The 21,523-nt window shown below is 29.2% G+C and overlaps 1 protein-coding gene across 1 annotated transcript in view; it reads left to right on the top strand.

Moving 5' to 3' along the window:
* LOC142318827 (uncharacterized) overlaps window positions 1-21,523 on the top strand; it is a 105,576-nt gene that overhangs the window by 40,951 nt on the left and 43,102 nt on the right. The window contains exons 6-9 of the mRNA XM_075355349.1: window positions 3,777-3,966; window positions 6,797-6,973; window positions 15,731-16,002; window positions 19,963-20,189. Coding sequence (XP_075211464.1) covers window positions 3,777-3,966; window positions 6,797-6,973; window positions 15,731-16,002; window positions 19,963-20,189 — 866 coding nt within the window. The remainder of the gene's footprint in view (window positions 1-3,776; window positions 3,967-6,796; window positions 6,974-15,730; window positions 16,003-19,962; window positions 20,190-21,523) is intronic.

The following is a 21,523-nucleotide window of genomic DNA, read 5'->3' as shown; positions in this document are numbered from 1 at the left end:
TTATTTCAGACGATAAAGGAGGATGATATGTATGAACTCTGTAGTCTTGTACAGCATCCTGAGATGTGTGGTTAATTGAAACCCAAGCATCAAATTACACAGGTATCCATGATTTAGTATTCAAATCTTTAGTATAAAAGTAACTGTCTTTACTAGGATTTGAACCTTAGAACTCTCGACTTCAAAGTTGTTAGTTTAACCACTAGACCAACCCCCAATGGGTTGATAGGTTACAGCTAGACATATCCATTTCTAATTTTAAATTAATTAGCGTTCCCCCAGCGTTACTGAGCTTCAGAACATTATTTACAAGTAACCAATATTGATAAATAAAATTAATAATTTATCTGATGTCAAAACACAAACAAATCTGCAAAATTAATACAAACCACAAATTTGTAACAGGAATATTGAAGTGTTTATAAATAAAGGAAATATAATGATGCAAATAGTATTCAAAAAAAGAAGAAAATTCACTTTTATATGATTATATAAATGATCATAGAACAAAAAAATGTTAAAATAATAAAAATACTGTTAAAATATAAATATAAAATTCATAAAATGGAATACCAAAACTAAAATAGTTCATTAATTTAAATGCCAGACAAATAATATGAAATATATATTATAATAAATTAACAGTATAATGTTTAAGATATGTTATTTTAAAATAGATGTTACATGCCAATAACTATAATGGTTGTAGGTGACATGTCTTGACAGTCAACCCAAAAACGATCTGGTTTTCTAGAATAACCAGAAACTGATTACAGGTTTACCAGGGAAAGTGAAGAACAAAGAGATTCCTTGTTTGTCTACACTCAGCCAAATGTATTTTGTGTATGAGTATGCAAAGCCCACTGAAATGCAGGTGAGATACAGCCATACAGCGATATCTTCAGCCTATTTACCTTAAAGGGAATATAACATTATTACAAATATACATCCAATGGAAAACACACTCTGTAAGTGTGTTTTATGTTAGATATTCAATTCAGAATTTTCTGTGGATCCTGAAATAATGCAACTCTGGCAGAGTTTCTTTTGCGATACAGATATAAATTTACAATTTTAAATGCATTGTAGCATTTAAATTTAGAATACTCTTTAGTTAATAATTTGTTTTTAAATTTTTATACCACACTTTATCATGTTAATCATAGAGTTAAACATATACAGTTTATAATTACTGAGGCTATTCTCAACACCGCTGATGAAGGAAATACAGAATAATTAGAAAAAAATATTTTTATGAATTTACAAAAGATTCATTTATTTAGCATAATTATTTAAGTTTAAATCAGACTATCTGTGCTGACCAATTAATAACATTTTATATTAAAAATCATGAGTTATTCTGCCCACTGGCAAGTACCTGACACCATAACGTCTCCAGTTCTTTGTCCCAGGCCAGTTCCTTGATATCCTTCTTACTTCCATTCTTGATGTCATCTATCATCTTTAGTCTTCTTCCTCCTCCTCCTCCTTCTCCTCTCCTTTACCCATTCACAGTATCCTCCATGGTTGTTAATAATACCTTTTCCTCATAATATATGACCAATCCAGTTGCCCTTCCTCTTTTTGTTTCCAACAGTTTTCTTTCTTCCTTTACCCTTTTCAATATACATTCTCATTACTATTTTTACCCACTAAATCTCCATTCTCCTCCATATGTAAATTTCCATTACTTTGATCTTATCCTTCTCTCTGTTGCCCAAAGTCCACGCTTCTTATCCATATAAAATCACACTGCATGCATAACATTTGATCAGCCTTTTCGTAAAATCAAAGTTTATTTTGCTATAAAGCAATTTATTCTTATTAAAGGCCTCCTTTGCTATGGCTATTCTTGACTAAATTTTTGTATCACTCCTCCAATTATATCATTTAACATACTTCCTAAATATTATTGTATGTATTCCTCAATTTAATTTCCCTTTCTTTGTTTGCACTTTCATACTATCTTTGTCATTAACTCTCATTCACTACATTAATTTTCATGTCATATTCAATCATCACTTCTTCTAACTTTACCATCCTCTGTAACATTTTAGTGTCATCCACAAATCTCACACAAGCAATCTTCTGACCACTCTATTACGATATTGCATCGTAAGCTTGTATGTGGGATATGGAAATGGAATTTTATAGCTTTTGTACTCATTTGTTTTTAATTTTCTTTATTGCTTTCCTTACTTCTAACCATAATATTGGTGACCCCTTATCAAGCTTTTCTATACATCATCCTTTAATTCTATTGTCAAATCCATTTTTCTCCTCTCTTATTATATAAGAGAGGAGATTTATTAAGTCCTTTATATATTCTTCACATCTATTCTTCCTTATGTGTACTCTTCCTTACAATTTTTTCCTTCAATTTCTCTCGCTTACCTCTGCCAAGCCATTTATTTAATTTGCTAATTTTTACTTTCTTATTCATCAGATATACTTCAACCAACTTTCTTTTGCTTTCTTAAGATATAGATATTTATTCTCTATACATTGATCTCTATTACTACCCCATTTATTTTTTTTTATTTTTGTCTCTCTTGCATCCCTTCAGGTGTTAACCACAATTTTTTTGCAATTTTATTCAAGTCCTATTTCTTTCAAAGCTTTCTTTAATCTTCCCCATGAATCTTCTGCGCCCTCATTTTCTTATTCCCCATCAGCAATAGCCTTCTCTAATTTTCCTATTCTACCTATTCCTGCAATTTATCAAAATTTCATTTTTTAATATTTTTTGCCATCTTAACTTTCATGATGACTATATTCATTTCCATCATCAGTAACACATGGCCATTTCATGTAGCTATACCAGGTTTAAACCACGTATATTAGTAACCATGTATCTCCTCTTTAGTTCCTTATTCCTAGACCATATTTACAAACTTCTTTCCTACCACCACTTTGCCCTACTACAGCATTCCAATCCTCCATAATCACTCTAAAACAATCTTGTTCTTATTCAATTAACTTTTCAATATTTTCATACATCCTTTATATTTCATCTTCATACCATGTATATGTTGGCATGTAATCATTGCTATCCTTAATGCTACAGTTCTTATCTATGTAAATAACTTTCTGTACTCTTTTTTCTATTCCATTCCTTACTGCAATTTGTACTCAATTTCCTTTCTTACTGCTAAAATATTGTAGGTAACTTTTCCACTCCTAATTTCACCTTTCCCTTCCCATCTAACCTCACTCAGACCCGATTATATCAATTCTATTTAACTTATCTCATTTTTCATGTTCTCCAATTTGCCTGCTTGTAACATTCCAATTCCTATTTGTAGTTGTTTCTCCCAGAAATCTGATTGGGAAGTCATATTTACCTCTTATTTAACAAAAGAAGATATCAAATGGTGTCTTTCTAGGAATAAAACTAAGATCTTCAATGCAGTGGTTTTCAGTTTCCTTCTGTATTCCAATACTGCTGACCTCATAAATAAGTTCATCTGCCTTTAGAAGCAGTTTCTCACCCTAAGGACAATAGTGTCCTAAACCCACTACCACTCATCCACCCTTAGGGGAGGCATTGACACTTGTAGTGATGGCCTGCCACTGTGTGTAACGGGAGGCCTTATGCTTTCCAGGTATAAATGTAATATATAAACATAATTTTATATTTAAAAAAATAATTTTTTATTAAAAAAAATTTTAATATTAAATTTATTAATATTATTTTTTATTAAAAATCTAATTTTTAATAATCCAATCAATTGGGTCTCTTGCATATATTTGCTATTAAATTACTTATTTTGTAGTTTCAAAAAATGTTTGATGAAATGTGCAATAAAATGAATAAGATGAAAGAAATCGATGAACTAGATAAAACTGAGGAAACTCAAGTAGAATGTCTGTCTGCAAATAAGTCTGATGGAAATAAATCAATAAATTTCATTATGCCTGCAAAAGATGGAGCTGGTGAAACATTTCCAAGACTAATCAGGGATGGTCAGTAATAATTATTTTTACATGATTTTAATGTTAAATATTGGAACTATTAGTATGAGCATTACATTTCTTGTGTGCAGATTGTATTAAAGTACAATTTCTCATAAGAAAACAATAGAAACAGAGGCCTAAATTTAGATTCTCAACATAATATTTAATTTAAATTTTCTTGATTTGCTCCACCCCCTCTGAGATGCACAGATTTTTAAATAATAAATTAGCTTTTACATTGTATAATTAAATATACATTGTATTATTAATAATAAAAAATATAAAGTAGAAACAAAAATTCTAATTATTCTTTAAATGAAGTTATTTTGACCATATCATGAAGGGTCAGTGAGAATGAGAATCTGGTAAACAGGCTGAGTTAATGAAATGAATATGAGTGAAATCCACTTATAAAATAAATAAAAAAATAAAGAAAATTTAATAAGAAATTTTGGATAATTGAATAATTTGGCTTACGCTCCTCTGCTCTTTGATCCAAGCATCAAAGAGATGTTCTTGCATCTGCTGTTCAGTGCCAACAGAGCTGCTACACCTAGCTTCAAATCTGGCACTAACAAACATTTTGCTAAATTCATCAATCTTGTTTCTAATATTAATTTTCCTAAATACAATTAGATTCTATTATAAACTGCATAATATTCTGATCTTTCACTATGCCCCATCAATCTTTTATTAAATATCCATTACTCCAGGTGGCAAACAAGCTTCTGTGCAAGAATTTCTCAGGATGTACATGAACCTTCTTACCAAAATGTCTTATCATCTCAAAGCCTTTTGTAAGCTTAAAAGTGATTTCTTGTAATTAATTGAAAATTTGTTCAGCAAATGTCTTTCTCGAGAAGGTGATAGGCCTTTTTTATATTACTATTATTTGGTTACTAAAATCCCTAGACAATAACTACATAACTTATTTAATGAGAACAAGTAACTATCCTCTTAGTCAAATCCTTTTTCACACTTTCCAGTAGCTTTATTCCTCATTTAGATTTGTTGATACTGTAAAACACACAAATCTGTTTAGAATATTATTTATACATTGCATTATCTCAATGCGATTTTAAATTTTTCATATCTCCTTATAAAAAAGTTTATTGAAACATTCTGAATTCAAAAATTCTCATGAAGCTTGTATAAGATTTCCATGCAGTTTAATACAAAAAAATGTATATGTAGTTTTTAAATAAAAGAACTGGATGATTGTAAAACTTGCAATATAGACACAATACACACAACTGAATTTATGCCCATTAACTTTTAAGCCTAGAAATAGAACATGTTATTTCAGAATTTAACAAAAAAGTACAAGTAATGTGTTGATTTGAGTTTATGATGAAAATAATTTGACAAATGGGCCAGTTTTTAACATCTGTAAACATATAATTTTAATGTTCATGTTGTATGTCAGACTTTGATTTAACCCCAACTATGTAGATTCAATAAACATGCACAGATTATCCATAATTTTTAATCAAATCACCACTATAAACTATAAAAAATTGGGATACTATAAAAAATTAAGCAGTGTATCCCACCAATAAATTAATGGTTTATAATAACAAAACTTCATGATTTGATTGTAGAAATGATTTTCTCATTATGATGATGATGTTTTTACCGAAAATGCAAAATTGAAAACACATTCTGGACACATTCAGAAGGAAAATGAATGAGAGAAATAGTAGAAAGGAAGAATTATAGTGTGCGATATTGGTTTTATCATCATAAAGGAAATATCAGAGGAAGTTTGCTGGAATTTGTAACTTTCTGACCATATATGTAGAATACATATTAGAGAAAAACTCAGAAATATATCTGCTCTTCCTCCAAAGAGCAAGAGAGAGAGAGAGAGGGGCGGGAGAGAAATTTTTTTACAAAAAACTGGAGTTGCTATAAAATTCAGAAGTGTAGTGTTCTGATCATTAGGTGACATAAGTGCAAAATTGGAAATGTTTATAATCGCAAAACAGTTGTGTAAGGGTTTGTTACTATTTTTATTGAAACATATATACCACAATCATGGACATTCATATTAAATATTTATTTTAATTCTCAATCTTTGAAAAACCTTTAATTTTAACAAGATATTTGATAACTGCCATATTTATATGTTTGTTGTACATTATTAGTAAATGGTAGCAAGAAACTTGCTACCATAATAATCCCCCATCTAATCATAATAATCTGCATACATACCCATACAAAAAATTTATAGTTATTTATAATTTATTTATTAATTTCCTTAATTTTTGTTCTTTTCTTATCTCATTCAGTTTGCCCACAACTAATTTAAACATTTCTTGAGTGTATACTTCTCTGTTATATCATTACATTTATTACAAACAAGATTATTAACTGGATGTAAGCATTCAGAGATGAATGCTCTCCAATGTAACCTTACTTATGTAAGGTTACATCAGGCCGCCAACCCTTTTTCACCAAATGACACATTCATACTAGTCTAAAGAGTAAGGACAGTCACCTCCCTTATTAACAATTAGTGCCATCTGTAAGAACTCTCACCTGTTTAAATGGATCATTTTAAAGTATGACTGAAATATACCTCAAAAATATTGTCTTAGATCAATTTTAATTGACCAAAAATTTTAATTATTTGAATCTCTATTTGAAAAATTAAAGATTGTGCATTCAGTTTTCCCAAAAATATGACATTGGATTCTCATTAGTTAGTTGTAATGTGGCCAGATCCTCAGACACAGAATTTTATTAATTACTTTACTACTAGTAATCCATAATGGTATCAATTACATATTAAGTTAATATTTATAAATATTTAAGATTGCTTTTTTATTATGCCCAGGTTCAACACTTTCTGAAAAAGACTTGGGTAGTAAAGAACATTTTCATTGGGAAGTTGATTTAATGACTAAGAAAAGTGATCTTCTTCAATCTCTTTCTGAACTGAATTGTCAGGGTCAATTAAATTTAAAAGATTTCCATGAAGCTATTAAAAGAGTACTTAAAATTAATGATGATCGTAAGTATGCTTACTTAAATTTGATTTTTATAATAATTTTTATTAAAATATCTTTGACAAAGATTTAATGCTACTATAATATTTACAGCCTCCATTTTGGAAATGAAATATTTACAGCAATAAATATTAAATATTTACATAATGTGTTAATCATGTTGACTGTAATGACAAGTGTTAAAATGTTGTAAGAAGAAAGTTTTCAAAATACTACAGACATTTATGTGATTAGTAACATAGCTATCTGAACCACACACCTTCTGGCAGTACAAATTAGTTTCAATATATCTAAACATTTTTATCTGCAAAGAGTGTGTTTGTAATAAAAAACACTTAGCATTTTAGCAAGCATCTAAGAAAATATAGGGTGATATTAAAGAATGTAAATGGCTTAATATTTCAAAATTGAGGTATATTAGTAGGTAGAAATAAGTGTGGATATCATATTTTATGGTATGATTAAAATTTTTATCCACCATATTGAATCAAACTGTTTTTAAATTGGAAGGTGGAACATGTATTACATGATTTTAATGTAAGATTTCACAAGAAAAAGATTGTAAAACGTTTTTCGATAAATATCTTCAGTAGTAATAAAATAAGGTAAAATTCCCTATCGTACTTTTTAATTTTGTAATACCTTCAGAATTATAGTTAATGTTAGATTAATGGTCCAAACACTAATAAATGTCATCACTATAATAGTAGTAGTAATATAGATAAGTTGATCTGCAACACTACTACAATTAAATGGTCAGGCAAATTTATATTATTTACTATAATTCACAATATTGATTTTGAAATTGAATGTGTTGATCCTAAATTACTTAATACAATAAATTTTGGAAAAAAATTTTTATTTAAACAATATAAAAATTGTTGCTAACTTAACATACAAGTACAGTACTTGATTCTCTAAATTAATTATATATTGATATATTTTATATATATTATATATTGATTATATTATTATATTGTTTATATATATTATATATTGATTATATTATTATATTGTTTATATATATTATATATTGGAGAATTAAGCTGTAATGGTTCAAATATGTTTCTTCCAGTATCTGTTTTTATTAATTTAATTTTATCAAATGATAAATGTGTAGTTTAAGAATAACTGTAGATGTACGGGTATAGTGAGAGTTGTTGTAGCCTTTACAAATAGTATGTGATCTTCTTAATAATAGATTTCAAAAGAGAGAACTAGTAAGTAAATCAACTGTGTCCAACAGAGTAGAATGTTTTTAAAAAAGTGTACTGTAAGAATTTGTCCTTCTCGCCCTGGAAGACCAAAAACTGCCAAATATTTTTTTGCAAAATCATTAGATGTTTTGTATATATTTGAGTAGATTGTTGTGTTTTGCATTTTGAATAGATAAGTTCATCCATGATCTATCTTCAATTATCATTCCAATAGTAGTCTTTTAATAAAGAATAAAATGATGTAACACAGGAGTCTTAAATCGGTTGGCTGGGCTCCAAAGGTAGTTTTCATGGTTTGTGGACTCAAAAAATCTATTTATAAAAATTTATCTACTTTATTAAATACTTTATTATTTACAAAATAAATGCAAAGTAATTAAAATATAGTCATATTTAATTTCATTCCAAATTTTTTTTTTGAAATTGTAATAAACTTACAATTACTTAGCAGCAAATGCCACAGAACTGAATTTAGTGAATACACAACAGTTAAGAATTTCCTAATTCAAAAGGGCATATCTAAGTTTCCTTTGAATAAAATTTTTAACAGCCTAATTTTTTTAAGTAAATAATAGTTATAAGTGGTAATAAACAAAAAAATAAACAAGTAAGGATTGAAATATGATCACTGAAGACTGTGTAAAAAAATATTTTTACGAGTTTTTTGATTTTACTTTAAAAACTCTTTTCTTGTTTGTTCTTTTGGATTCTTGTTTAAATCCTACTAGATTTATATAACAAACTGTTCAGGGGGGGGGTGAATATTGTGTTACTAATTAATCCTTTTCTCCTTGTTTTTAACAGTTGTATTCTTTTATTATGTAATTCTTTGATCTCTTGTTCTAATGATTTATTGAAAATCACTAAATATACTTAAATTGTGAACTTCTTTCCTTCTCTTTTTTCTTATTTATTTTCTTACTTTTCTTTACATATAAGGTATTTTAGCAGTTCAATAGTGTACATTATTTGGTATTCATAAAGTTACTCAACCCTCATGTACAACAAACAGTATTTATTTAATGAAAGAGAAATTTAATTATACAATACCAGGAAACTGAGTAGTCTATATATAGCTTTTTTTTCTATAGCAAGTCTACCAAATTAGTAATATTAATACAAATTTTTAATTTTTGATAACCTTCTGCAAATAATGTTTCTGTAAAACAATTTAACATGATGTTTTTGAGAAACCTTTTTCATTGCCTTTCAGAACTCCATATTCTATTGTTTTAAGTTTTAATTTAACCAGAAAGATGAAGCCACATTAATCTTAAAAAAAATCATCCAAAACACTTGCTTATCTTACTTATCTTGAATGAAACATTTGAACCTACATCTATTACCTACGTACATCTATACCCACATTATTAAATCTGTCTACATCATCTACATTACATCTATCTATCTATCTACATATGTACATCTACATTATTAAAATCGTCTGTTAAGACAGATTCCTAGTTCTTATGCTACTCTGAATCTAAGATCAAATATACAACAAAATTTTCTGTGCTACAATATTTTCTCCTCAGTTTTGTGTTTGTTATATTAATTAAAGAATATTCTACAATTTCACAGAATTGGATGTGTGTATATTAACTGACCCGGCAATACTTCGCTATTGCTAGATTTGAGTAAAAATGTAGATTACATGAATTCAAACCCACCGGGTTGGTCTAGTGGTGTAACGCGTCTTCCCAAGTCAGCTGATTTGGAAGTCGAGAGTTACAGCGTTCAAGCCAGTTATTTTTACATGGATTTGAATACTAGATCGTGGATACCGGTGTTCGTTGGCGGTTGGGTTTCAATTAACCACACATCTCAGGAATGGTCGAACTGAGAATGTACAAGACTACACTTCATTTACACTCATACATATCATCCTCTCATTCATCCTCTGAAGAATTATCTAAACGGTAGATACCGGAGGATAAACAGGAAAAAGAAAAAGATTACATGAATTCAAATGTAAGTATAAATACAAAAACTGAGCATTACAGAACATCACAAAATTTAACCTTTTGTTTTTCCCTCTTTGTCTTCCAGTCTTAATTCCTTCCTCTCTTCAACCCTTTCCCATTTTCCCTTTTTTTGCAAAAATATTTTTTTCACATAACTAATATATATTCTGAATATGAGCCAAATCAGACCATAAATACAATTTTCTGAAAATCTCGACCCTAGCATCACTTAGCGAGTCCAAACTAATACAGAAACCTTCATGGGCATGGGCACAACAATTCACCAAAGTTTCATCATTGGATCGGAACGGAATGGTTTAGGAACACATATGGCACAAACAAACATTCATTTCTATATATATATATATATATATATATATATATATATATAGAGAGAGAGAGAGAGAGAGAGAGAGAGAGAGAGATTTAATAAATTACATCATCTCGTGTTTGGAATATGTGGGGACATTCAATAATTAGAAACAAATTGATGTAGAAATGAAACAGTTTTTAGGATGAGTTTTGTACTTTATTGACTTTAGGGTAGCATCACTGGAATGAGTGAGAACAGCTGACTGCCAAAAAATGTTTTGTTTACAAGCTCAATATTGGATTTAACGATGGTGTGTTCGCTTGAAGTTTCCACATTAATTGAACAATGTTCAATAATCCGGTTTTTGCTTTCTGAAGGTGAAAACCAGCTAAAATCTTTTCTCAAATGATGATTTTACAGTATGGAGAAAGTTTTATGAACCACAGAAATTTTTGTAAGTGGGTAGAACAGTTCAAAAACTCATTGTGACTGATGAACCTCAGTGACTGACGAGCAATGTTCTGGCCGGCCAGTTGGTGTCAACTCCTTCACTTGAAACTCACATTGACAACATTATTCGTGAAGACTGACGTATTAAGTTGAACATATAGCAAAAACAGTTGCAGTAATGTTGGCACAGTTCATAATGCTCTATCAGTAAGAAGCTCAAGTACAGCTAAACAAGTGCAAGGTGGGTCCCAAAAGAGTTAACGATAGTACAAGGAAACAAAACTCGAAAGTGTGTACAGACTTGAAAGAATGCTAAGAAAGGGAAAGTGACCCTTTTCTAAACAAAATTTTAACATGTTTTGAAACTTGGGTTCACCATTTTGAATCAAGAGTCCAAAAGACAAAGCATGAAATGGAAGCACAACAGCTCACCTGTCCGAAAGAAATTCAGAATGCAAGCATCAGCGGGAAAAGTCATGTTGACTGTTTTTAGGGATGCCCAAGGTGTGTCGCCTTTTGTGATTATTTGGGAAATCTGCTTAAAACAAACAGTATCTACCACTCAGATATGTGGATGAAAAAAGTAAAGCCAGCAATTAGAGAAAAATGTTGTGGATCTCAAAGAAAAGGTATGATATTGCTACACGACAATGGTTGCACTCACATTACCCAACTGACCCAAGAAACCATTGGAAAAATGGGTTGAGAAATACACATCCTCCCTACATTCCAGATTTGGCTCCCTCGGATTTTCATTTGTTTGGTCCACTGAAGAAGACTTTACATGGAAAAAAATTCAGCAACAACAAGGAGTCAAAGAATTTATGAGAAAGTAGCTCAAACAAGTCAAAGACTTCTTTGCATCAAGTTTAAAAAAACTAGTTCATCGTTGGGACAAATGTATTAATATGGTAGGGATTATATTGAGGAGTAGTAACAGTCTCATTTTATAACAGTTTATTTTCTACATCAATTTGTCTCTTTAATTATTGAATGTCCCTTGTGCTTACTAGGGTAATTTACAGGGGTATAGAATGTGTTGTAAAAACTATATATATTACATGAAGAACCCATTTGGCTTTCAGAATGAACACGGGATTACAAGGTTGGTCATTGAAGCCCTTGAGATAAAATTTAGAAAAAACTTAAGAAGAATAAAACTAGCTACATGGAATTTGTAAATCTATAAAATCATTTGTGTTAATGTAAGATGAAATTGTTTAAAATTAAAAATATTTAGGGACTTAAAAATATTTAGAACTCAACTGCAGTTATGAGAATAAAAGATGAAGAGAGGCGAGCTCTGATTCTGAAAGAAGTGAGAAAATTTAGTATATTCCAGTTCCATTGCAGTTTGTGCTTTGAAGAAGCAATGTAGAAATTGAAAGTCAAATTTAGGAGCACAATAACCATCCAAGGAGATAGACATTAAGGTTTTTTAATGATATTGTTTTGTTTTTTTGGCAGAAATGAAAGATTACTTTTTAAAAATTCTGCATAGCACGGATTTATTGCTAAGAGAGAATTTCAGTCTGAAAATAAATAAAAATAAACCTAAGATAATGAATTTCAAACACATTTATACCAGAAGTAGATTGCATTATTTATGGATATGTAAAATTACAAATGACTGAGAAGTATTTATAACTATAAACTAGTATTAAATGTAGATCTAAAAATTAGAGGGAAATTATTAAAAATGTTTGTAAAGTGAAGCGCTATATGTTGACAAAACATGAGCAATAGGTAAAAAAACGGTTAGGATAGAGGCAATTGAAATGTAGTGTTAACAGAAGGATTTTGAAAATAAGATGGGCAAAAAAAATTTGAAATTGAGAGATCTTAGATTTTGTTAATTGATAATTTATTTTGATCACAAACTAGGTTAAATATATCATGTGTTTAGTTATGTACATTTGTTATGTCTGTATGTTTAGTTACACAAGGGTTGTTCAGAAAGTTCTCAAAAACTTTCAACTAGTGTTTTAAATTATCAGTATTAGTGTTTGGACCATTAATTCCTACATTAACTGTTTAAATATTGTTATTTGATGTAATTCTGAAGGTAATACAAAATAAAAATAGTACAGGGATTTTACTTCATTTTAATACTACCATGATGATTTTACAGTTTGCAACTATTGCTTGTAACTCGAAAAGGCAAAAGCAGTAGCCAATGGCAAAGGCAAAAATTGTTTCAGGCCATTCTTTCTCTCATAAAAGTTTACATTAAAATCATTTTAAAAAAAGTAGTTTGATTTTCAATATGGTGGGCCCAAGATGGCAGACAATAATTTCCAGCATCGTAGAAGTAAATCTCCGCTTTTTTCTACCTCCTAGAATCCGTTAAAATATCAAGCAGTTTCCATATGTTAATATCACCTGAATATTAGTTATGTAGCCAGTTTTATACAAAAGTACATGTATGGCTATTTAACCCTTGTTAAGAATTAAATATATAATATATTTATTTTTAAAAATAATTAAGAATAAATTTACAATATTTATTTTTTTACTAATATGGTATTTGGATATTTATTAAATGAAACAGAGAGGAAACAAGAATTTTGGATATGCATGCCAGTGCGGATGCATATTCACACACAAAATCTGTACATTGTATCCAAATCAGTCCTTATTAAACTTCTTCACAATAAAACTCAGTAAATTAAAATTTACATTTAAGCAATTGACTTGATCAGATGTGAAAATATTTTACATTTAATGCAAAAAAATCATGCTAGATTTATTTCATTGAACAGAACTTTAAATTATTGTAAAATCTAGGCTCTGTATGAGGGACGTTCAATAATTAAAGAAACAAACTGATGTAGAGAAAAAAATTCATTCAATGATAACAAAGCATTAGGGTCAAGTTGGCAACCTTGGGAACACATATAGCTGTTTATAGCTGTTGGATCATAATTAATTCAAACATAACCTCTTTGATTGATTTCAGAATGTCAGCTCTGTTTGAAATGTATGCTGGACGAGTAAAAACATTCAGTGATAAGATTTTTGCTATCAGAAGGTCTGAAAACAGTGGAAATCTACTCAAGAATGTTGAAACAATATGGAAAAAGTGTTTAAACCATCATAATGTGTATGTGGGTGGAACAGTTTAATTTGGGCAGAACAGGTGTGACTGATCTCCATCGCTCTGGAAGACCAGTTAGTTCCAGCTGTCATGCTACAAAATCGCATAAATGATTTATTCCTGAAGACGAGTCAAAATTTCTCATATTGCTAGTTTGTGTAATATTAGTGTTGAAACTGCACATGCAATCACTCATGACATGCTAAATAATTGCAAAATGTGTTTGAGATGGGTTCCAAAACAGTTGACTCAAGCCCATAAAGACACCCAGATTTGCATTTGTTCTGAGCTCAAAGATTGGTTTAAAGTGGAGGGTAATGGCGCTTTCCTTGTATAATGACCTGTGATGAAATGTGGATACACCATTTCAAACCCAAGCCAAACAGCAAAATCATAAGTGAAAACATTTGGATTCGTCCATAAAAAAAAATTCAAAATTCAACGGGCAGCTTGTAAAGAGATGTTGGTGGTCTTCTGGGACTTGCAAGGCCCAATTTTTAGTGGCTATTTAGAAGAGCAATGCACTGTGAACAGTGAGTACTATTCTATCATGCTCCAACAGAAATTGAGACCCACAATAATGGGAAATATCAGGGCACTCTCTCAAAGTTGTGATTCTTTTGCTGACAACGCTTGCCCCTACATTCTTCAAAGAACAGAAGAAACGTTCAAGAAGTTGGGTTGGGAGATATTACCACATCCTCCTTAGAGCCCAGACCTCACCACATCCAATTTTAATTTGTTCAGCTTGCTCAAAGACTTTTTGCATGGCAAGAAGTTTGACAACAAAGCTCATCTTGTTAATAATTGAACCTCCATTGTAACATCCATTAACCAAAAACCTCTTTGTTTCATATCACAGCTTTATAGACTTCTGTAAAAAGCAGATTGCTGTTAATTTGAAGTAGTCTCATAAAAAAGATAATTGAAGCTGTTTTTGTTTTCATAAAAAAATAATTGAAGTTGAATATTTAATATTTTTCTGAAATCTCCCTCACCATTTTTCCCTTTGTGCTGCCTAATATCATAGACCTGAAGTCAGTACTGAGGGTCTCTAAACTGATATGAATTTACATTACATTTATTAAATTTGAAATTATTAAGTGTAATAAGATGAAGTGTAAAATGGGATTTTTTAGAGTAGGAGGCCCTAGTTCAAGCATATATTCATCTCCCTCATGTTCTACACTAGATTAATCGTATATTTAACCATAGTATAGAATATTGAAGAATGTATATTAGAATAGCATTGTAGTAGAATTAACAGGATAACTCCCCTTGTTAAACTACTTGTCTGGGCATCTGGTGATTATTTTATGCCAATAAATACTTAACATACTATTGTTGTTACTATAATAAAATTTTGATGTAGCATGTAGCATTCCTGTGCTCCTCTGGAGCACAGGAATGCCAATTTTACATATGATAATAGAACATATTAGCTACCATATGTTTTAGAAATGAGGCTTGTGACAAATCAGTTTTTCTCTGAGTTTGAGAATCCATGGTAGTATTTCTATAGCCCTTCACCCAAGAGCAGAAAGTTTCAACATAAGATATTGTCATGATTAGACCATCCATTCATAAAGCGTATCCATTCAAATGCATATTTTATGTGTAATATCTTATGTATATTTTATAATATCTTATGAAACTGTTGTATACCATATTTGAAAATACATTTAAAATGAATTTTGATAATCATACTTTTATGATTTCAGTTGAAGTAAAGGATTTAGAAAGTAATTTTTATAAACTGGAACAAGCGCAAATGGAACTCATCCACAAACTTGTTAAAGCAGTAACAATGTATCATGAAAATAGAGATTCATTGCAAGCTGAAAATGCTAAACTTCAAGATAGACAGAACTCATTTGTTCCAGAAATGGAAGAGAAATTAGCAATTTTAGAAGCAGAAAATACTAGTCTTCTGGAAAAATTAAAAAAGACTACGCAGAATCTTGAGGAAGAGCGACAAAATAGTCAGAAAAGAGTGAGGATGTTGATATAAACTTATTATACTTTCAGTAGATAAAAAAACTTTAATCAGATTAATATACAGAGTTTCATGAAGGAACTGAAAGAATTTTAGGACATGTTTTACAAGCAAAAATAAAGAAATAAGTTTATATAAATGGGAGCCCAGAAATGTCGTTTTTGCCCTATTTTCTACTCTCAAGGTATGGCGTCATAATGAAATTTTTTGAACTTAAATTAAGAGATAAATCTGATGGTTTTGATGTGAAAAATGTAATAAAGGTATAATACAGTATTTTTTACCCAGTTTTGGACTGTTTTGTTTAATAAAAGTGCAATTTCTTTCTTTGTTATAATAGTTCATTTCAGTTATAGTTATTTCAGTTATAGAAGTTTAATGTTGTTATTGTAAGTCAAATCTAAAAAAAGATTGTGTTTTGTGATGCAATTTTTGTGTTATACAATAATTATTTTTTTGAAAATTGCTAGTGGTACAATTCTGGGAATAGTTTTATTAAATTTTTTTATACAAAAAAATTTGCATGAAACCATCAAGTTTTTCCTTAGTAAAGTTCCAAGAGTTTCATCAAGGCTTCATTTTGTTCTTAGAGCAGGAATAAGAGCGAAATTGAAAATGAAGCATTTCCAGATCGACATTTTTCTTTTTCACTTGTAGAACATTTCTTAAAATATTTTTACGTTAAATAAGATAAAATGAGTAAATTCATTTATTTTGTAAATGAATATTTGACAGTTGAATACTGTGGCAGTCCTTTTTTAATTTATTTTGCTGTAACCTATCATTATCAGATTATAACATTTTTTATTACATATTATCTATAACATGTAATAAAACAATTAGATCCTTATAATATACACTATCTATAACATGTAATAAAATAATTAGATCCTTATAATATACACTTATTCAATCTGTTGTGACATATTTCAGTTGAAATATAGAAATCAAATCCACTTTATTATAGATGTATAGTAAAATTAGCATATATAATGAATTAAGTTGTATATTTTACAAATGTTTTGATTCAGATAATAACAGAAATTATTTATGTAAAACCACAACTCAAGATGTCAATTTTTTTGAAGATTAATATAATGAAATAATTCCCTCAATATTCCTAAATATTTTGTAAAATTTAATTATAAAATCAGCTAACTATCCACACAGTCTGAACTTGTAAAACTATTAAGTTTTAAAGAGCAGCCATGAATAGTTTGTGTGTTTTGGTGAGTAAACATTTTCCAACTTATATCTTAGACACACACACACACACACACACACACACACACACACACACACACACACACACACACACACACACACACACACACACATACATATACACACTCATACATACACACATACACATGCACACACATACTCATACACACACACACACACATACATACACACACACACACACACACACACACACACACACACACACATGCACACACACACACACACACACACACACACACACACACACACACACACACACACACACACACACACATATATACACACACATATATATATATATATATATATATAATTATATATAATATTGATTTCTAGTATAACAAATCACACAATTAGGTGAGAAAAATGTATATAAAATCAAAACTTTTGAGTTCTGTTGTTCTATATGGTAATCACTCATGCGTATTTTCTTCTAATCTTACTTCATTTAGAAGAGAGGTGAGATCTTCCAATGATTTTGAGGCAATCTGCAACACACATATTATGCCTTATGCTAAGATACTGTATAAATGTGTGTTTGGTGAGTAAACATTTTCCAAATGATTCATGGCTGCTGTTAAACTTAATTGACTGTGTGGAATGTCAGCTGGCTGATTTTATAATTAAATTTCACAAAATATTTAGGAAAATTGGGGAAATTATTTCATTATTACCTTCAAAAAAATTGACATCTTGAGTTCTGGTTTTACATAAATAATTTCCATTATTATCTGAAAACACTTGTAAAATGTACAACTTAATTTATTATACATGCTAATTTAATACTATGCATCTGTAATAAAGTGGATTTGACTTCTATACTTAAACTGAAATATGTCACAACAGATTGAATAAGTGTTTATCATAAGGACCTAATTGTTCTATTTAGCCAGTTGCTATGAAGATTTTCAGACAACTAAAACAGTATTATTTATTCTTCATTGATTTTTATGAGAATGTTAGTAATGGTTAATAATTAAGTAAAATTTAGTTTTGCGAGGATATTATAAATAAATGTTGTAATGTTTTCATTATATACTGTTAAAAGAACAATAGAAAAAGAATACAACAATTAAATATTATCAAACTTTCTTTTTTTTCAAAATCCTCTTCTTGGCTGTGATAATACATAGCGCCAAAAAGTATTAAAAATAGAAATTCCTGAGATTGCTTTTTGGGCACCTTATATTTGATTCATTACATAAATCATTTATTGTTAACTTTTAATACCATGCAGATTTGGGACAAGAGTAAGACTTATCAGAAACTAGGTTTGAGAACATTTATAAAAAGGCACTGGAGACAGAATAGTATGAGAAGCTGTAGCAGAAGACATCTTTGGAGAAAGAGAAAATTTATATCACCATTGAGGAATCACTTTTAATTACTGATTTGGAAAAAAATCTTACCAGATTAAGTTTAAGGCTGGAAAATCTTTTTACTATTGATACGGAATTAAATCCTATTATCAAACTCATGGAAAAAGTCAATGTGATGTCAAGTGTTGGTCAGCTAAAATAAAAATAGAGCTTAGAGTGTATTATATTACTCTAAGCTAATATAATATTACTATTAAGTTTAATATTGCTCTTTGTAGGTATGAGTAATAAGAAAACAATACATACATATAGCATTGTTCCAGAATAGTGTATAATTTTAAAACTGGTGAGGCATCGTACACTTAGTACAATAAAATGTAAAATTATTGAATTACTCTGTATTAAGATAGTGGAATTGTTACTTCTATACGACCTTTTTGGAGATGATTACAACAGCATATTCTACATAACCTAATGCATATACCTTTGTTAGCAAACAACTACATTGAAAAACTCAATAAAATAAAACATCTGTCACAAATCCACCCACTCTTAAGAGACAGCAAACTATCTAAAAAAACAGAAGAAAATCAAAAACATATAGAAAATATGTAACATGAAGACAGGAAAAAGGAAATCACTTTGAAATCAAATAAAATGCACAGATCTTATAGTAGACAAACACTCTCCAGTCAGGAGTAAACTGCCATGAATTTTTCTGCAGAAAAAAAATTGTATCAAATACACAGTCAAGAAATTGGTAAATATTGAAAATATTTTGTGTGAATGATGGTTTATGATAATCAAAGATAGGCAATATAAAAAAGAGAAAATAAAAGAATAGAGGCGTTTGAAATGTGGTGTTACTGTAGGATGTTGAAAATTACTGGGTTGGTAAAACTTATTTTATCAATCTCAGAGGTTTGAAGAGGAGAAATTTATAGCAAAACCTTGTAAAGACAACCCAAGTTTGTGGTCCACATATTAAAACAAAGTTTATTTTGTTGTAAAGGGATGTTAGACTATGAAAATTGTAGATGATGAAGATTTGAGAATATCAAACATATAATCCTAGTAAGATATAATGAATATATTATATTAAGGTTAAAAGGTTAGCAAAGAACAGAAAAGAATGGAGAATAAGATCAAATCTGGTCAAATTTTTTTATGATTTACAGCACATTAACACTACAATTTGATTTGCTGAATTTTAATGTAACTATTTATACTGTGTAACTGTTTTCAAAGTAGAAATGTAACTTGTACTTTCACTTTTCTCTTAAGAGTATCTTTTAAATCATGTCTGTGACAAGGTTTAATAATATTTTCTTTAGTTTGTTGCTTAAGTTCTAAAGACTTTTGAAATGTACCGTTAATAATGTTTATCTTGCAGAAAATTACAAATCAGAATTTAAATCAAACAAAATCAAGGGTGGAGAAAGGTGAAGCAAAAGTACAGCAGCTTGAGAAAAAGGCTAATGATTTGTTTGTTTGGGCAAAAAAACTGGATTCCAATGTTAGACAAAAAGAATCTATTTTTGATCAGAATGCAAAGAGAATAAAAATAGCCGAATCAGCAATTCATGAATTGGAAGAAGAAAATAAGAAACTTAATGAACAGTATGTGTATCTTTAAAAATACTTTGCATGTGAATTTTTTTAGTTTTAGTTATTGACAATGAATGACAACATGTATCACCATTGTAGATTTAAGTATTTATTTATTTTACTGTTTTTTTTTCTTTTTTTTGTATTTTATATATATACATATATATGTAGTATTCCAGGAAAATTCCAGATAGTATTTCATAAGCATTAAGTTATGATCTTCCTGGAAAATTTTAGAAATACTCAAAGAATAAATTTAGGTAACATCAAATTTATTGTACTAACTGCCAACAATGAAGCTCTTGCACAAAGTTATGAAAATTAAACTGACTGTAATTCTTTTTTAATATTGCATTTGATAACTATTAATTCTGACTAGTAGTAATGCACATTATTATTGCTTCAGTTATTTCCTGTATCTGATGAAAAAAATATTACAGTAAACAAATAATATGGCTTTAAATTTTGTAAATGTATAAAGCTGTGTAGTACTTAGATTTTCAGTTGATCTAATAGATCAGAGGACTCTAAATCTACAAAACTTTATTTTTGACTTATAGTGGAGTAAAATGTAGAAATTATATGAAAACAAAGCAATTAGTATGATATTTGCTTATGAGAGGGAGAAGGGGCTAAAATCACTAAGTTATTTTAGCACCTTAATTTTGTAATTCTTGAACAGACCCTAAAAGAGATTGGTATTTATATCTGAATAAACACTCAGTAAAAATTTCAATAATTGCGCTTATCTAATTTTCATCGAATGATTTTTTTTTATGAGATTAGACAAATAAGGTGGATTTAATTTAACACTAAATGCAAAAATAAAAGACAGAAATATTAGTTTCTTTAGGAATTCAATACATTAAACAGTATGAAAAAATTTGTCTTGAAAAAATGTTAAAAATGTATTTATTTTATACATTATAGAAATATTAAATTGGTAATTGAATGGAAAAATAATTAACATAAAACATTAGCTTGCCATATTAGGAAATGACAAAACATGTTATTTTCTAAATCTACCTTTACTTCAGTGATCACAAGAAATTTTTTTAAGATTACATTTATTCCGACAACATTTACATTAGTGTATCAGAGGAGCACACAGGGATAATAGAGTTACCTTTCTGTGAGATGCACATGTTAAGAAGCTTGACCATCAATTATGTTTTAATTCTAGCATCAAACAACTTTTTATACTCTTCTACTTATCTGTTGGTACTAAATAACACATTCTAGCCTGGTAATCCAGCTACAGAAGGCTACATTTTCATTGAACAAAAAGTATCAATCAATAGATGTGTATAAAATCAAGAAAACAGTACTAGAATCATCAAAATATA

Source organism: Lycorma delicatula, chromosome 2, assembly GCF_047948215.1.
Source record: "Lycorma delicatula isolate Av1 chromosome 2, ASM4794821v1, whole genome shotgun sequence".
Lineage (NCBI taxonomy): Eukaryota > Metazoa > Arthropoda > Insecta > Hemiptera > Fulgoridae > Lycorma > Lycorma delicatula.
Note: the sequence above shows the minus strand (reverse complement) of the source record. Positions and strands in the feature narration are given on the sequence as shown.